At 41.0% G+C, this 18,352-nt stretch overlaps 1 protein-coding gene across 1 annotated transcript in view; it reads right to left on the bottom strand.

Moving 5' to 3' along the window:
• Positions 1 to 2,436: 2,436 nt before the first annotated feature.
• LOC136955661 (uncharacterized) overlaps positions 2,437 to 18,352 on the bottom strand; it is a 45,088-nt gene continuing 29,172 nt past the window's right edge. Inside the window, exons 28-38 of the mRNA XM_067249397.1 lie at positions 8,458 to 8,544; positions 8,300 to 8,364; positions 8,055 to 8,177; positions 7,800 to 7,941; positions 7,318 to 7,477; positions 7,108 to 7,205; positions 6,909 to 6,992; positions 4,950 to 5,068; positions 4,697 to 4,843; positions 3,859 to 4,061; positions 2,437 to 3,490 (exon numbers count right to left, since the gene is read on the bottom strand). Of these exons, the coding sequence (XP_067105498.1) occupies positions 3,270 to 3,490; positions 3,859 to 4,061; positions 4,697 to 4,843; positions 4,950 to 5,068; positions 6,909 to 6,992; positions 7,108 to 7,205; positions 7,318 to 7,477; positions 7,800 to 7,941; positions 8,055 to 8,177; positions 8,300 to 8,364; positions 8,458 to 8,544 (1,449 nt within the window). The 3' untranslated portion in view covers positions 2,437 to 3,269. The remainder of the gene's footprint in view (positions 3,491 to 3,858; positions 4,062 to 4,696; positions 4,844 to 4,949; positions 5,069 to 6,908; positions 6,993 to 7,107; positions 7,206 to 7,317; positions 7,478 to 7,799; positions 7,942 to 8,054; positions 8,178 to 8,299; positions 8,365 to 8,457; positions 8,545 to 18,352) is intronic.

Below are 18,352 nucleotides of genomic sequence, written 5' to 3'. Positions count from 1 at the left end.
AGAGCATGTAGTTAAACAAGTTACAATTAAACAACATGAACCGCTATAAGTGCAAGTGCAACTTGCTAGAACGTCTCTATCACGTTGTATCCATGCGTTGTTGCTAACGTGTGCTGACGTAGTGACGTAGGCTAGCACTGGTACCCTTCGTTGACAAAAGACACTTTTTGCCACAAAAACGTTGTAACCTCCTAAACTGTGCAAAGGAGTGTAAATAATAATACAAGCAACTCAATCGCTACCGAGACGAAACTTTTGACACCTAGGTTGTCTATGTAGTCCAAATATTGACTGATATATATGTGAGAGAACAAAGGTTGTGCTCTCGCAGAAGGCTTGAGCACACCCAATAATATATATGTGAGAGAACAAAGGTTGTGCCCTTGCCGAAGGCAAAGCACACCCAATAATAAAATAAATGTGAGAGAACAAAGGTTGTGCCCTTGCCGAAGGCAAAGCACACCCAACAAATGCAGTCAAAGCACTGGAAACAGACTCGCGACGTTGGTCGCGTGCGCATCCAAGGTGAAATCCCAGTTTGAGTCGTGTCAGAGCGCGCTCTCATACCTTTCACAGACAGCTCAAATAAAAACGCTGATAAAACACCTTTCTGATACAAGAGGGAACGGTTCGACACGCTTGGAGAATGCCAGAATTGTGAAAAGCACAGCTGTGAATTGGTTCTGCACATGTTGTCAATTACACTGTTTTTGGAAAATCGATTATAACTGGTGAAGCACTCACCACCAAGGGGACTATCATAACCCTGCAAAATGCCACTCCAAGGACTACAGAGTACCAAACACCTATTTAATATTTCAAAGCTATTGAAAGAACTAATATTACGTACAATTTAATCACACGAGACAAAACGCAAAAAACAGGAAATGCGAAGAAGTGCACTTACCGCTAGGTCGCACGCGACCACCGGATTACCACTTGTTTAAAAGTTTAAATACTAGGAAATATGATATTTACTTAAAATAAAAATAAATACAATTGGTTGCGTAGCAAACTTGAAAGTTAAACTGTCCAGGATTGAAAATAACGAAAAGCTGCGTTGAGATATTTTCACCGAAGAAGGGTTAAGTCTCCTTTTAGGCAGTGACTCCAAGACTTCACCAGCTGACTGCACTTTGGGAGACCGTGACGTAAGCGTTTTCACAAGAAAGACACTTCATGCAATTTTAAAAATGTATAATCATTGAGGATGGCCAACTTAGTTTAACTTACTGTACGTTTAGCATGTAACAAAATATGAAAAAGCAGTCGGGACAGAAATATAAGTTGTTCCGTTTTCCAAACGTTTTTCCCGCCGGTACGCTATCAAGTTCACTTTAGTAATCTCCATTTAGTTGGTTGCTGTGTGTGAGAGCGGGTCTTGTCAGCATTGCATAATACACTGTGCAAACTGACAGCCGGCTCAATACCTGTAGGCTATATTATAGCCTATATAGTAATGGTAATTCAAGACTCCCTCTCTTTTCCATTCTTTTTGTAAACCATTCCTTCAACAAAGACACATCAATAACCTAATTTGTATTCACAATAAACCAAACATAATTTCACACATTGTTGTGAACATTTCAACAACCACATAGTTAGGCTTTTGCAAGATGTGCTACACATGTCTTCATACTGGTTTTGTGTGTTCAGGCTATGTCCAAAATCATTATTCAGCTCTGCATTTGCTAAATTATGTGGTCATGGTTTAATATTCAGAAAAGATGTTCTCAGTTCATCAGTATCCATTTCATAAATTTAATACATGTTTGGACTGGCACATCCACAACAGAAGTCTCCTAAAAACAAACAGCACATGCAGAGTTATTGACCATTATATTGAATTATGTGTTTATCTTTGTCGTTATAGTATTGTCTCTGTGTGTGCTTCTGTGTGGTTGTTGCGTTCTAAGGTGTGTCTATCCACTTTTACCTGTGTCTACTGTATATGCTACTTGTGTTGTTTTTGTTATTGCCATTAACCGGCCAGCTGTCGTGATCTGGAATAGTGGCTGTGTCATTTTACTTGTCAATGCCTATGTGTTTCTTGTTTTATGTTTTTGTTGTTGTTGTAACTTATATATTGTTTTAAGCCATCGACCTGCTAGGGACTGCAGATAAAAATGAGCCTGTATGGATAAATCTGGCACATTTAGATGTTGAACGCTGTGCTCATGTTGATTAATGTGCATTGTCCCTTTAAATAAAGAAATCAAAGATGTTTTTTGTAATGGTTAACTTCGATAAACATCTAGTGATCCCCTTAATGGCTGGTTCAGGTCTTAGACAGATAGTAGGCTGTATACCACAATAACAACCACCCACAAGCCAATTGCTCACATCACCTAAAATATTGCTATGGCCAGCTCCTAGACAGGTCAGAGATAAGAGCTAGTTCCACATAGTTACAATAAGCAATTCTCGCCTTTTTATTTGACCTTTTCCTCTATAACCAAAATGGACACAATGAAAATGTCCTTTGACTCCCCACATACACCACACACACAACCATGCAGTGCATATACTCACACTATTTGAGAAAAACTCAAATAGTAATTATTAAAACCTATTATATAACATCTCCTGTAGCGACAGACATACTGACCCTCAATCAACTATTGACTAGCCTAACATAGTACAGCACAATAGAAACCAGTTCAGACTACAAACCAAACTAAACTCAGTAGAGAAGTTTACAATCTTTACCTTGATAACTTGACAATGTTCATGATTCATTATATCAGCAAATGCAGCTACAGTGATTTGTAACAGGTTGTTTACCATTTCCCTCAGATAAAAGTAATGTTAATGTCTAGATATGCCAAAACACATGTTTTGTCAATGATTAAATGCTATACATACTTGTCAGTGTTTACTATAGGAACCAACTACATAAATATCCTCATGAAAGTATACTGGTATAGCTAAGGCCATAGAATCTCTAACACTAGAACTTGGGGCAGAATGACAGGGGAGCTGGGAAAAACATTAAGGGGAAATGAAATACAATTATGTAATGTGGGTAAGGGGCTTGATCAAACAGACTGCTTCATGACCAAAAAAGACCATTCACCTGTGTAACCCCACACCCATTTTAATATTATTTGTGTGGCGATTGGTTGTTTTTTGTTTTATTTTGTTTTTGCTCTGAGAGGGCTGAGTAATCTTAGGGATCACTCCATGTTAGGAGCATAAAGGTAGAGCTGAGATATGTCATTGTAATCCAGTTCTCACTGTCATCCTTTTCTCTCTTTTCTCAGTCTCTTTCAGTGGCCGTCTTCATCTTTCTCCTTATCACCCCTTTCTTCGTCCTGTCCCTGCTCTACAGACAGCATCTCCTCACCATCATGACGGGGAGTCATTCGAATGATCATGCTGCTGTCGGTCACCTCAGAAATGGTGTCGTTGTTGTCCACAATCCTGGAAAGAGGGGGGATGGGAGAGCGGCGGTGCCTCGGAGAGGGAGGGGGAATGGGGGAAGAGGGGGCTTCAAGGGTTTGAGAGTCCTGAGGGTAGAGTTTAAGAATGGAGAAGTTGGGGAGACAGAGTTTGGTGAGGAAAAGGAGGTAGAGACAAAAAAATGTGAAGCCAGTTTACACTTAGTCATTTAGCAGACGCTCTTATCCAGAGTGACTTACAGTAAGTACAGGGAAATTCCCCCGAGGCAAGTAGGGTGAAGTGCCTTGCCCAAGGACACAACGTCATTTAGCACGGCGGGTAATCGAACCGGCAACTGATTACTAGCCCGATTCCCTAACTGCTCAGCCACCTGACTCCCCAGTTAGTCAGTCACACCATCAATACTACAGCCATTGAACATATTTACAAATCTAATCTATCAGGGATCTACTGTACTGTTGGGGTTTACCTCACGTGCTGTGTCAGAACCTTTCTGGCCCTTTAGCTTGGCAAAGGTCCCCCCCTTCATGCCTGCAACTTCTGTAACCACCAGGGCAGCCTTGTACAGTTTGGGTGTCTCTGGTCTGATAGGGATAACCTGTGCAGACTCCTTCTCTCCTTCTTTCACCTCTGGCTTCTTATCCTTTGTTAGCATTTTCCTAGAAGAGGATGTAAGGTTTTTTTTGTCAAATACTCAGACAAGCTGTCCTACATGATGCATGTTGTAAACACATCCCTTGCCACAACTAAAGGTACATTCTGGAACAAATACTTGAGACTGAAGGTCCCTGCATGCAATAGCACACACACACACACAGACACATACACACTCTGGCAACATATCCATGCTGATGAGTTAAATTGAGGGCATGAGTAAAAGGCAGGACGATCATGTTACTCTGGTTAGCAGACCTTATTCCCTTCTAACTCCTATCTGCCTGCCACATATCTCAGTCAAGGACTAATTCAACTCAATTGGAAGCTTCAGGTTCCTAAAAGAGAGAATGATAGGGGGACCGAGAGATAAAAAGAGAGAGATACAGTGCACAGTAAGACAAAAAGTTGCCCAAGGCTGCTGGCCTGCCACATGTTGTGGGTGACCAGACATCTGGGCCTATGATAAAAAGCGCTATCGAGGCAGTATTGTGAATGTAGTTTGTATGTTCATTGTGTATGTCTGTGTCCATGTCCAGCCCCCAGCCCCACTAGCACAGCCATGGTTCCCACCCACCCCCAACCCTCTCCAATGGCCAAGCCCAGCAAGGCAGGGTTAGGGAGGATGGCTCCCCCTCACTTGGCCTTCTTGCGGAGGATTTTCTGGGACTCCGGGTAGTGCACAAGGATATCTGCCAAGTCTTTCTTGTCCAGAATGAAGAGATTTGCAAATCCATGAGCCTTCACGTTTGCTGTACGTCTATTCCCTCCACCCCCAGCCAGCAAGCTATCCAATGAAAGAACACATGTTACAACAGCATGCAATGCAAGAACCCAGTTTTTTGTATTTTTTATTAAATAAGTTTAGAAACATTGGTGTATGAAGACGTTACCTGATCTCTCCAAACACAGAGCCAGCCCTGAGCGTCACAAACACAGTGGTCCCATCAGGCCCTCCAACCACCTGTACCTCCCCTTGCTTGATTATGTACATCTCTCTGCCGATCTCCCCCTGACACACAAGACAGGGCTGAGAGTTACACACACACATACTGTTTACTGTTGCAACCCTTGTGCCAGCAGGGAGCTGGAAGAGCAGGACCATGGCAGCTCCAGAGGGCTGGAGGTTTCAAGATGAGACAGCACCCTAGGATAATAGCAGCGGTGAATCACCAATTCACCGCTGCTATTATCCAGCAAATTGGGAAGCAAACCATTGTTCTTTACATTTACATTTAGTCATTTAGCAGACGCTCTTATCCAGAGCGACTTACAGTAAGTACAGGGACATTCCCCCCGAGGCAAGTAGGGTGAAGTGCCTTGCCCAAGGACACAACGTCAGTTGGCATGACCGGGAATCGAACTGGCAACCTTCGGATTACTAGCCCCATTCCCTCACCGCTCAGCCACCTGACTCCCCGACTCTTTAACTTTTAGTTGACTCTTTAACGATTCTGCAAAAAACTCTGCAGTCCAGAATTGTTGTTAAAACTTCACAACTAACAACATGCACAAAACAGCCACAGTGTTTACATTTCCTCATGCAGATAGAATATTATACTATAGAGAATATGATAACCTACAATACGATAACCTACAATACTATCTGTATGAGGGTACTTCAGACCCAAACCCTACCAGTTATACATCCTAGTACCTTGACGGCATTCATACGTTACACATTTCTTCAAAAGTCAACACTTTTGGAGAGATTTATTGGGCCAGGATTAATGACTTTAGTTGTGCAAGAGTATTTATATATTTATATATAAAATACGTTTTGGTGTTCAGTTTAAATAAATAAACTTCAGACGCACTTGTTCCGGGAGTACAGCGGTACTTAGCAATGATCTGCTGGACCTGATGTTAGTTTCCTCCAGGATCACAATGTCTCTTATTGAGAGACTTGTTGCTCTTGTTGGTTAGTTGTAACTGATTTTAAATTCTTGTACTCACTGTGAAATATTTTACTGTTGCTTGCTTTTCTACAGGTACACTTTTTGAGGTTCATGGATGGATGAATGGGTCATGTTGTTTAATTGTAACTTGTTTAACTACATGCTCTTATGGTTCTTCCCTTTGGCATTTTTTTTTTTTTCACAATGTATGCTTCATGTTTTGGCTACCCGCAATGTTTGCAGCTATCTCGTTGTTATGATCAGTGACCTATGCACTTTTGTAAAGCTCTTTCTTGGAAGTCGCTATGGATAAAAGCGTCTGCTAAATGAATACATGTAAATGTAAATAACTTTTTTATTTTTAGTACTGCACTTCTGCCTCCTTTTGAATTGTTTTATTGTCAGTTTAATCTCTGACTCTCCTGTCACAGTACACTCACATACATACAGACACACAAACATACAGTATATGTATCATACCTTTTTGCCACAGTACATTCACACACTGATATGCAGATTTTCTATACATATGTGAGGTTGTCTCTTGCTGTGGTCAAGAGGTCACGTAGCAGGCCTTGGACAATACACATATGGATCAGGGAATGTGCTCTGGACAACTTAGGTTAAGAGCAAGATGCAGAGAATAGTACAAGCAATGAGTTATGTCCGCATCACCTGTGTGTTGTTTCTTCTGTGCATTAAGTTGTGGAATGTGTACCGTATAAGGGCATGTTTTGGTGGTTACTATATTTGTACAGTCCAATCATATATAAAGGACTTCTGAGAGACATGTTTCTCACTCATGCAAACCACTATGCCTGTCGTGGTGACGTGATCCGAGCAGCTCGACCTAATAAACGAAGTCAACTCTTTTCATTGTGGTGCTTTCCTTGGCCCCTCCTCTGACAGAAAATCATCTAACACACACAGACACGCAACATATGCATATCATACCTTTTTACAGACAAAGTCGCCTGGCAGGTAAACAACAGACTTCAGTCTTTTCAGCATGTCAAATATCATCTGTCTGTCACAGCCCTGTAATTGAGTTTTGAGAGAAATAAATACCAGAAATGAATATTCCCATGACAGTAACTTTGTTCAGTTAGTCATTGTTGTACTGCTTTGCTTTTGTCCATTCCTTGAGCCTGACCTGAAACAGGGCCACTTTACTGACAATGCTGTAGTTGACATCCACTGCAATGTCCAGACGCATTTTGTCAGGCAGCTGGATCAACAGCTCTTGCTCATCTGTACACATTATAAAGCATGATAACACCATGCAGAACAGATAATGCTGCAAAGCTGACTACAATGTAATGCTCATTGAAAAAAAGTTTAACAACCAACTAGTATCTCTTACCTAGCATGCCTTGGATCTTCCAGGTGTAGTCATACCAGGTCTTCACCCGGTTCTGGACTTCTTTGGGGATGCGGTAGGAGGTCATGTACTTGGTGGTGCTGTCCATGCAGGACCGGTAGTAGTTCTCCCCTGCTGTGGCAGCTCCCACTACATCTCTCATCTACAGAACAACAGAACCACCATCCCAAAAGTCACATCATGGGCCAGCACCTGGGACCAAGTTCTAGTCCCAACAGTATGATATTGATCTGAAAACTTCATTAAGAATGTTTGTATGTTGGGTATATTACAGTACTGTATGTTTTGAATGTTAACACATTATAATTTGGCGTACAAGCACACGTACAACACACATAAATCTCAGTGGAAACAAGTGCTTTTACTATGAATTAAAATAACTTGCTTAAATAAAGTAAAAACTAAAAATGTATTTGATATAAAAAACTGAAATATGAATAAAATACGATTAAGGTGCCACTGACCTGACCGATCATAATAGAGAATGCGAAGACACCAACAAAGTAGTTGAGTAACTGGAAGCAGATTTCAAAGACTGTGGTAGGGTCTGGCAGACCACCAATAGTGATCAGGGTCTTCACAGCAAAGTAGTAGCAGCGTATATAACTGTAAAACACACACACACACACTGAGCATTTCAGTACTGTATGTGCTGCCAATGATTACATAAAATCCACTGAATGTTAGTTCTAAGATTTTGATTGGTTTAGTATCCTGACCTGTTCCCTTTGCCATCATACACCCATTTGGTGGAGCCCAATCCTTCGTAGTCCGATCCCCAGTAAAACAGACAGGCATTAATATGCAGAGAATAGAGTAGGTAAGCAGTGGTACGGATCACCCTGGAAGAGACATTCACTGTGAGCAACGGCGCCCCATGCTGGTAAGTACACATGCATACTATACAGTGTGACATGCAGGCATTAGGTTTAAGACCACTGTGAACTTCTGAAAGGGTAGTTACCTGTAGATGTAGGCTTTACTCATCACTGCTTCCAGGCGGTCGTTGAATTCAAAGAACGCCATGTACTAGAACAAAATGAAATGTATATTATTCTAAATAGAAGATGAAAAAGCAAGATAGGAAAAACTACCATTATGTGTGTGTGTGTTACTAATTACCTTTAATAAGCGTGGAAATCTCAGCAGCGAGTTGACTCCAGTTTTTATGTAAAATATCTCCAGAGGTAACAGACTGATTATGTCCATCTAAAGCAACATGCAAAATATTATCAGTATCTGATATCTGGGGGGTATTCCAGGTAGCGGCTTAAGTGAAAACTTGTACCCCGATTTTTCCAGTTTTCTTGTGGTTGTGCGGCTTATATTTCGAAGCGGCTTATGGCCCGTTTTAAGAACAAAACAGAAACACTTAAGGGGTTTATAACACTCTTATAACCCTATTCAATCAATTTCACAAAACCGCATTCGAATTTTAGCCATGTGCGTGAATTACACCACCCGTGTAAATAAAGGCGGAACCAATTAATACAGATTTGTGATGGGCATTCCGGCTCTTGTTCATGAGCCGGCTCGTTTGGCTCAGCTCACTGAAAAGAGATGGCTCTTTTGGCTCTCGAACGGCTCTTTAAAAAATACATGTTTTAACTATGAATTTGACTATGATAGATGTAAAAACAATTTGAATTAAATTATTAAATGAAATCATACTCTACCTTAACCACAATGTCTTTAAAAATGCATTTATTTGTTATGGCTCTCCTCCGAGTTTTGACTACTCGTCTACTGAGTGTGTGTGAGTTGGCTCGGCCCTCCCTCATGCAGTATAATTGGTTGACACCGCGTGTATGATTGACAGGAACAGAATGTGAGGATGATAGTGTGCGCCTTTAGGCCTACAAGTATTTTTTTGTTGTTCTATGAATTAGTCAATTATTTCAAATAAAATTAAAATTCATTATTTCATAATCATTTAATAAAAAATAAAAATTGTATTAAGAATAGAGTCGGCTCTTCAGATATGCAGCCAGCTCCCGACGTTCAACTACAAGAGCTGGCTCTTAGAGCCGGCTCATTTGCGAACGACCCATGACTAATACAGATGTTGTTTCACTCGCTCTGCCATTTCCAGGCTGCCGTGAAATTAGCTAGTGTTGGCTTTAGAGATCAAAAGAAGTTTGTGAGCCACGCTTATGCCTCAACTCTTCGATAATGTTTAATTTACATTTCTATGTATAAATACTGCAGACTGAACCTAGCAGTCACTTTTTATTCACATTCCCTCGTGTTAAAAGTAATGTTTAAATATTAAATAAAGAAAAGTGTTTTGAATATTTTATTGTCGACCACATTTTCGCTAGTCATTGAACGTTGATAATATAAATTCACTGGATGTAATTGCTAACAAACATTAACTATAAATAAAATGTTTGTAATGTTTATACAATACACAAAACAATTCAGGGCGCGACATTACAGTAAGGCTTCCGCTTGTCCGGGACAAGTGGATTTTTTTGTAGGGCAACTGGAAGAGAAATGTATTTGCCCCACTGGACGTCTAATTTGATATGGTCGCGTGGACAACTAGAGAGGGTACAATTTCTGGGGAAATTGTAGGGTGTGCTTGCTTGCGTCGGTTGCACAGGGGTCTGTATATTTTATATAAAAATGCATCGGGCTATACTATTTATAAAGATTACATAGATTTAAAAGCATCTTTTTTTTGCTACTCATTTACAACTCAAAATACGAGTGAAGTGTAGAATGAAATATGATGTCTTCTCATTTCCCCTGCAAGAGGCAGCTGACAGGCTGAATCAAAACGAATACATTTGGCAGACCGGTGTAAAAATGGACCTAATCTCTATGACTTAAACGTCCTTTTAAGTTGTCCCTTCTAGTGATATTTTCAGGCATTTAGCCTACTCGTATTGCATTCATTCATTAATAAAGAACCCCCTTTGAAGATTATTCTACGACTTTACCGGCAGAAGATAGAATCGCGATTCAAACAGTACCATCTGCTCTGAAAATATGCCCCCAAAAACGTAAATAAGCTTGACATTTATTTAGTGGAAAATCGCTCATTCATAAAAAGCTCACTGGTAGCGATCATTGTCAGTAACAACGCAAAATACGATATAGCCCTGTGTGGAGAAGCTGCCCCGGTAAATTCTACTACTACAGTACAGTACTGGACTACTGCTGTGTTCGTCTTGGTAGCGATTGCGTTGGTTGAATTCGATTTAACGTTCCGTTGTACGGTTTAGGCTGAAATTAATTATTTTCATGAACAGATTGACAAAGTTTAGGCTGTGGCAATGAAGTTCAGGTTAGTAGTCAGATTGTTTCAACTATTGAAAGACTTTTGAGTAAGGGGAGTGCCGAACATGTTCTGTAGCCGTTTGACTTGAACAGCTGAGGAGTTTTTGTTAGCTACTCACACTATTGTCTCGGGTAGGCTACAGCGTTGCAGTGAGCTACACTGGTTTGAAACCACAGGTAATGGTAATTTCACCAACAAATCGTTTACTAATGTCAGAATAAATCATACAACGAAAATGTATATGTGAGGAATGTTTATTTTAACGATTGAAAACAGATACATCATAGACCACTGTAGTATGTGTTGCCCGGGCAACACAGGCTAATGTCATGATGCTAATACTTCAGTGAAATAGTAGACTACTGTTTCCGAAAGTAGATGTACTTCCTTAATAATATCAGCTTATATTGTACATTACACATCACAATTGTGTGTCATATCACAAAGTAAAATGAGTAAATAGTTATCACCCTGGCCTCTTTTCTTGTGGCGTTTCTGCAGCTGCCTTGCAGTAAAGCTATAGTTAGCCTAACTATCCCCCAAGTTAACAGATGCGAAACGAATGTTCTGCCAAAGGTAGTCACGCGTGTTTTCGTGACGTTAGTGACGCAGTGACGTTAGTAACGTCAGTGACTGTGGCTAGCAAATTAGCCACCGTTAGCTTCACTTTTCGCCACAAAAACTTAACTTAAGCCTAAACCATGCAACGGAACGTAAATTCCAATAGAAGCAACTCAATCGCTACCAAGACGAAACTTTTGACACCTACGTTGTCTATGTAGGCCAAATATTGGCTGAGTTTTAGGGGGGCAAAAAGAATAATAATAATAATATATATGTGAGAGAACAAAGGTTGTGCTCTCGCCGAAGGCTTGAGCACACCCAATAAGACACGGACGCGCTCTTTTCACAACTTGTATTTTCCCACTGCTCTTCTTGTGATGTGTCGTTCATTTTGAACGAATCATTAGTAAGACTCGGGAGTAACGAGTAGTCTCAGAGAGCGATTTGTTCATTTTCTCGTGGCCGAGAAAAACAAAGTTAAAATAACAAAACCTATCACTTGTGAACTAATATAATCACGTCCTACTAAACCTAGTCATGCGAAAGAGAATCAGGTAAACAAATACTTTCTGTTTGCTCTTCTGAGCCTATGCAGGTCACGTGAAAAATGATCCAAAGACTCGTACCCGAAGACCCAGTCAAAATGAACTAATCATTTCTGTTTCCTCTAGCTACCAGTACTGAGCCTATGCAGGTCACGTGAAAAATGATCCAAAGACTCATACCCGGTAGATGAACGAATCATTGATCCGAAGACTTGGTTGGCAGAAGAACAAAACAATAGGTGCGTTCGACATTGACTGCGGCTGCATGAAACGACCGGTGGGAGTAGCCGCTTGCAGTCGGAGAGGAGTTAAAAACGGCTCAGTGAAGTCGGACATTCCAGCTTCTCGTGGTTTGCTGCATTGACATCAGTCATGGCCGATCAAGCACTGTTTGCTTACTTTACTTTATAATTACATTTTGTCTTTCCGTTAGTGAAGAGGCGTACTAAAACCCTTTCTTCAACAAATGTTTTATTCAGTTAAACAGTTTGGTCCAGATTTGAGCATTAGCGAAACTGAAGGTGTCAGAATAATTACAAAACACGCGTCAAAGTTGTTGTTGGCCAATCATGAAATAGCTGTGTCGTCATTTGAACCCGTGCAGTTGCTCTTGAGAAAATGCGCTCGGCTACACAGCCGGTAGTTCTTGAATCGATCTCACAGTACTTTGATGGCTACGTCACAGTGACCTAGCCTCGGCGCCGTCTCAAGTCGGAACAAAAGTCTAACCATAATTCACTGTTTCAAGTCAGCCACCTGCAGCCACCTGCAGCTGGCTGCATGAAGTCAGTCCATGTCGAACGCACCTACTGATCGAAGACTCGGTTGTCAGAAGAACGAAACATTGATCCGAAGACTCGGTTGTTAGAAGAACGAAACATTGATCCGAAGACACGGTTGGGAGGTGAACGCTTCGTTCATCTGCAACGGTGCCCCCGTTGAAATGAACGAATGACTCAAAAAAAGATACGTTCATTTTACTGAACGAGATTCAAAGAACCGAGTCAGTAAAATGATCCGAACTTCCCATCAATATCTTCTTGACATCGCCATTCGAACAGCCCTCAGTGACTTCACGTAAGCATCATGCCTACGTCAACTCCAGAGGGACAAAACACCTTTGTCCGTTGAACATAGAAAGGTCTGCTACAGCAGGCTATCCTCAGTATTTTATAGACATAACAATGGATTTTGCCACTAAATGAGTGACTTGGCTTTATTTCTGGACATACTATCCACAACCGAAGTTTGTTACACAATGCAGCCCAACTTAACCCCGCCCACAAAAAAATGTGGTCGGGAAGTTGGGTCTGGGATCGCTCGGTTGGGGAAACAGGAGCTGTTCGGACCAACCAAATTGTCAGGACGGGCTTTATACGATGATGGACAGATGATCAACAGTAATGTAATCAACCACGTCACCAAAGAGCGCTTGGGTTGAATTCGTTTTCAACAAACATGGCTGCCTCTGGAGAGCTGAGATGTGTACATTCTACCATCGATTCTGTTTTAGAAGACATCGACAGCGCATTAATTTTGAAAGAGGGACACAGAAACGCGATCAAGGCATTTGTCGATGGAAAATATGTTTTCGCCGTCCTTCCTATGGGATTCGGTCAAAGTTGACATACTACGTTGCTCTGATTGCCTCTTCACTCCAATTGAGTGAAGAGGCATTTTTTTCAGGGTACAGTTGAAACACACCCCATTCTCACAGCCAAACGGAGCGGTTTCAGACTCATATTCTGACTAGAATTATGAGTATGACGTCAGGCTACAATGCTGTAAGATCGCCTAATCATTTGATTCACATGACGTCACTGTAGCTTTGCGCCGCCATCTTACCGACCAACTTGGTCTCAGCATAGACTTATATATTAGTAGACACAGCTACTTTTGTCTTCTAAGATGGTGTCCCCATTCATTTCTATGAAAAGTGCTCGGTGGTGCAGTGAGGCAAGCGAGAGCGCGAAATGGACCGCGCCATCTTTCCAGTTCCGGCTCTTCCGGTCTAGCGTAGAACAGTGGCTCCACTTTTTCCTAGCTCCGAGACTCGTGCACGCTTGCAACTAGCTGTACACGTCATACTTTGTGACAACCAGTCGCGAGCATAGACTTTATGGTCGCGATCGTGTGAGCTAAGGCATTGCAGTGGCAGAATGGGGTACAAGTCTGATAAGAATCAGAGACATGATGCAAACTTTACGTAAATGTATGCTGTCACTAGGGCTAAATATATGGCTATTCTAGATGGAACTCATCACATATGTTGTTTTTTTTCCGTGATTCGAGTATGATTTCCAACGCATTGTATCGGATTAAATAAACTGTTAACCTGAACACCTACAGTTAGGTCCATAAGTATTTGGACATTGACACAATTTTCAGCATTTTGGCTCTGTATACCACCACAATGGATTTGAAATGAAACAATCAAGATGTGCGTTAAGTGCAGACTTTCAGCTTTAATTTCAGGGTATTTACATCCAAATCAGGTGAACGGTGTAGGAATTACTACACATTTTATATGTGGCCCCCCCCCTTTTTAAGGGACCAAAAATAATTGGACAAACTAACAATCATAAATCTAATTGTCACTTTTAATAATTGGTTGCAAATCCTTTGCAGTCAATGACAGCCTGAAGTCTGGAACCCATAGACATCACCAGACGCTGGGTTTCGTCCCTGGTGATGCTCTGCCAGGCCTCTACTGCAACTGTCTTCAGTTCCTGCTTGTTCTTGGGGCATTTTCCCTTCAGTTTTGTCTTTAGCAAGTGAAATGCATGCTCAATTGGATTTAGGTCAGGTGATTGACTTAGCCATTGCAGAACATTCCACTTCTTTGCCTTAAAAAACTCTTTGGTTGCTTTCGCAGTATGCTTCGGGTCATTGTCCATCTGCACTGTGAAGCGCCGTCCTATGAGTTCTGAAGCATTTGGCTGAATCTGAGCAGATAATATTGCCCAAAACACTTCAGAATTCATCCTACTGCTTTTGTCAGCAGTCACATCATCGATAAATACAAGGGAACCAGTTCCATTGGCAGCCATACATGCCCACGCCATAACACTACCTCCACCATGCTTCACTGATGAGGTGGTATGCTTTGGATCATGAGCAGTTCCTTCCCTTCTCCATACTCTTCTCTTACCATCATTCTGGTACAAGTTGATCTTGGTCTCATCTGTCCATAGGATGTTGTTCCAGAACTGTACAGGCTCTTTTAGATGTTTTTTGGCAAACTCTAATCTGGTCTTCCTGTTTTTGAGACTCACCAATGGTTTACATCTTGTGGTGAACCCTCTGTATTTACTCTGGTGAAGTCTTCTCTTAATTGTTGACTGACACAGATACGCCTACCTCCTGGAGAGTGTTCTTGATCTGGCCAACTGTTATGAAGGGGTTTTTCTTCACCAGGGAAAGAATTCTTCTGTCATCCACCACAGTTGTTTTCCGTGGTCTTCCGGGTCTTTTGGTGTTGCTGAGCTCACCAGTGTGTTCTTTCTTTTTAAGAATGTACCAAACAGTTGATTTGGCCACACCTAATGTTTTAGCTATCTCTCTGATAGGTTTGTTTAGATTTTTCAGCCTAACGATGGCTTGCTTCACTGATGGTGACAGCTCTTTGGACTTCATATTGAGAGTTGACAGCAACAGATTCCAAACACAAATACCATACTTGAAATGAACTCTAGACCTTTTATCTGCTCCTTGTCAATGAAATAACGAACTCCCTTTATGAGGGAATAACATACACCTGGCCATGGAACAGCTGAGCAGCCAATTGTCCAATTACTTTTGGTCCCTTAAAAAGGGGGGGGCCACATATAAAATGTATTGTAATTCCTACACCGTTCACCTGATTTGGATGTAAATACCCTGAAATTAAAGCTGAAAGTCTGCACTTAAAGCACATATTGATTGTTTCATTTAAAATCCATTGTGGTGGTATACAGAGCCAAAATGCTGAAAATTGTGTCAATGTCCAAATACTTATGGACCTAACTGTAGCTCTGTTGTTGTTCTCTCCAGGCAAAGTAAGCTTAATACTTATTTTGGTAACAGAAATCTTCCATAATGCAGACTTACCATAGCTTACTGTCAACTTTATATTCAAACGAAATGCCACGAAATTCACACTGCCTTCAATTTAACATTAGTGGGGGGGGAGTCAGGTGGCTGAGCGGTTAGGGAAGCGGGATAGTAATCTGAAGGTTGCCAGTTCGATTCCCGGTCGTGCAAAAAATGACATTGTGTCCTTGGGCAAGGCACTTCACCCTACTTGCCTCGGGGGAGAATGTCCCTGTACTTACTGTAAGTCGCTCTGGATAAGAGCTTCTGCTAAATGACTAAATGTAAATGTAGTGTAGAAATGTGGCCTGTATTTTATATGTTCTACCTACAAAACCAAACGCCTATTAATGGATATAATGTGATCTAACAAGACTTGGTAATAATGTAATAAATAAAAGCTTGAGAAGTGTGTCTAAAATATATTTTATTGAACATTTGCCTTTGAAAGGGGCATATTGAGAGAACTATATACAAGACGTTTCCATCAGATATAAGTGGGGGTGAAATAGTCACTGAGAATGGACCTTCATTGTCCCACAAAAGCATTCTGGCTTGATGACACGATAAAAAAAAAGAAGAATAATGGGTGTGTTTAACAAAAGCTTCTGAGGGCAAGACTAATATTATTTAAATATATATCATTTCCTATTGTGGTCATCAAGTATTAATCTTCGTCTTTTCTCCAGATAGACATGTCAACAATCTATGCTCACGCCTTAACGTAATATAATATTTGCCAAAGAAAATCAGATAACGGATCTTTTTACGTTTTCTATTATCAAAACAGAAAACGGAAAATGGGTCATTTTTTCGTTTTTTGTTTTCCTATTTCTAAATGGTAGTCGGGAAACAGCTCAGCTCTTTTCCCGATTTTGGTTTTCTTATTTCTAAACAAAAATCTATTGGCCGCAAAGTACACGGACCTCTATGGCTCATTCAGCTCCAGGTAAATCGGTAATCGGCCAATGTGCACTTTTGTGCCCATGCCCTGTTCGTATCCGCAAGCACATTTGCAGGCAACTTTTATTGACGTAAGCAAATAAATGGGGTGCTAGTTTACCCATTTCGGATTGGTTTCAAACTTAGAAAAATTATTCCATGAATAAGCTAGTAGTATGAGCCAGGTTCGAGAATCGAACAAAAATTATTGCGGGAGATAGTTTTGTAAATGTTGACTGGAGTTAATAGAATAAAAACGACCAGACGAGCCGGGTGCCTAACCGGAAATGCAATACCACCTACATCCACCGGGGCCGTTGCTTCAAGCCGAGGGGCGAGGGGTGGGGGTCTGGGTCTCAGTCATGCCTGCAATATGTTGTGCAGTTGGCTGCAACAACAGCCAAAAGAGGAACCCCGGAATGGTATTTCATTCTATACCAAAAGACTAAAGGCTAATTCCCCTACTATTGTTATAATGGATAGCATAATAATAGTTGGAGTCGTAAATCTTCTGTAAACCTTCTGTAGACCTTGTTTCCCTTCCCTTCATGTTCTTCCAACGAGTATAACCTTTTCATAATCCTGTTAAATTTGCCTGAAAACGCCTAAACAGCATACCCAAAGTAAATTGGAAGCTGTTCTTGAACCATTTGGAGTACATGCATGTAAATGATCTCTTTTGAAAGATGACACTCTGAAGTTATGTCCCCTGTTGTCAGGACCCCTGTCAGTCCTACTAGTGTTGAGTAATAGAAGCTTGAACACAAGGAAAGTGAAAATTTCTATTTCCGCCTAGATTTTGTTTTGAAAACAGAGGCCTGAAGAGGCCTAGAGGTGGTAGGTATTAGCTGGAAGACTAAATTGGACCACAGGTTGAAGCCTTACCCAATTCAAATCAAAAGTCAAACATAATACCACAATATATTCATATTTGACACATGTTTTTATAAGAGTACATCCATTCATTTTCTAAAAGGGCCTTTTGGAGACTCCAAAATGACCCTTTGTAACCAAGGTCAAATACTCAGGATAAAAGGTATTATTTTTCATAATTGTTATCTCTAATGAAAGGTGGTACTTAGAACTATCATATATAATAGCTAAATCCCTAATTAGTATTACTGAAACACAAAAATTTAAGCATGAACACATTGGAGTGCTTTATCTGATTCCCAGGATTGGCGCACAAAGAAAACTGATTCTTTCAACCATATTGCGCAATCGACTTTTATTTTGAAGGCTCCACAGACACATACAAATGAGGTATTGGCATTTTCAGCTAGCTTTCAGCTACAAGGCTAACGAGCTCATTTCAGAGCCAGTCGAAGCCAGTTCGAGAAATTTGTTTAGAAAGAGTGTGGGGGGGGGGGCGGGGGGGGGGGCAGGACGCACAGACCTAATTGGCTTTAGAGGGCTGTCAACGGGGCATGGAAGGTCAAACAAGGTGTCAATCAAAAGGGGAGGGTTCAACGGACATTTTGATGCCTCCATATCGTAAATTCTCCGTTGCTAACCGGAGAAAGAACACTTTTATGTGAACAAGTTGTTTCTTCCGTCGGCTAACTTGCATAATGAAACAAAGGATAATGGCTATTCATGAACGTAAAAC

This window comes from Osmerus mordax, chromosome 13 (assembly GCF_038355195.1).
Source record: "Osmerus mordax isolate fOsmMor3 chromosome 13, fOsmMor3.pri, whole genome shotgun sequence".
In the NCBI taxonomy this organism is placed as follows: Eukaryota; Metazoa; Chordata; class Actinopteri; order Osmeriformes; family Osmeridae; genus Osmerus; species Osmerus mordax.
This window is presented reverse-complemented; position numbering and strand designations above follow the sequence as displayed.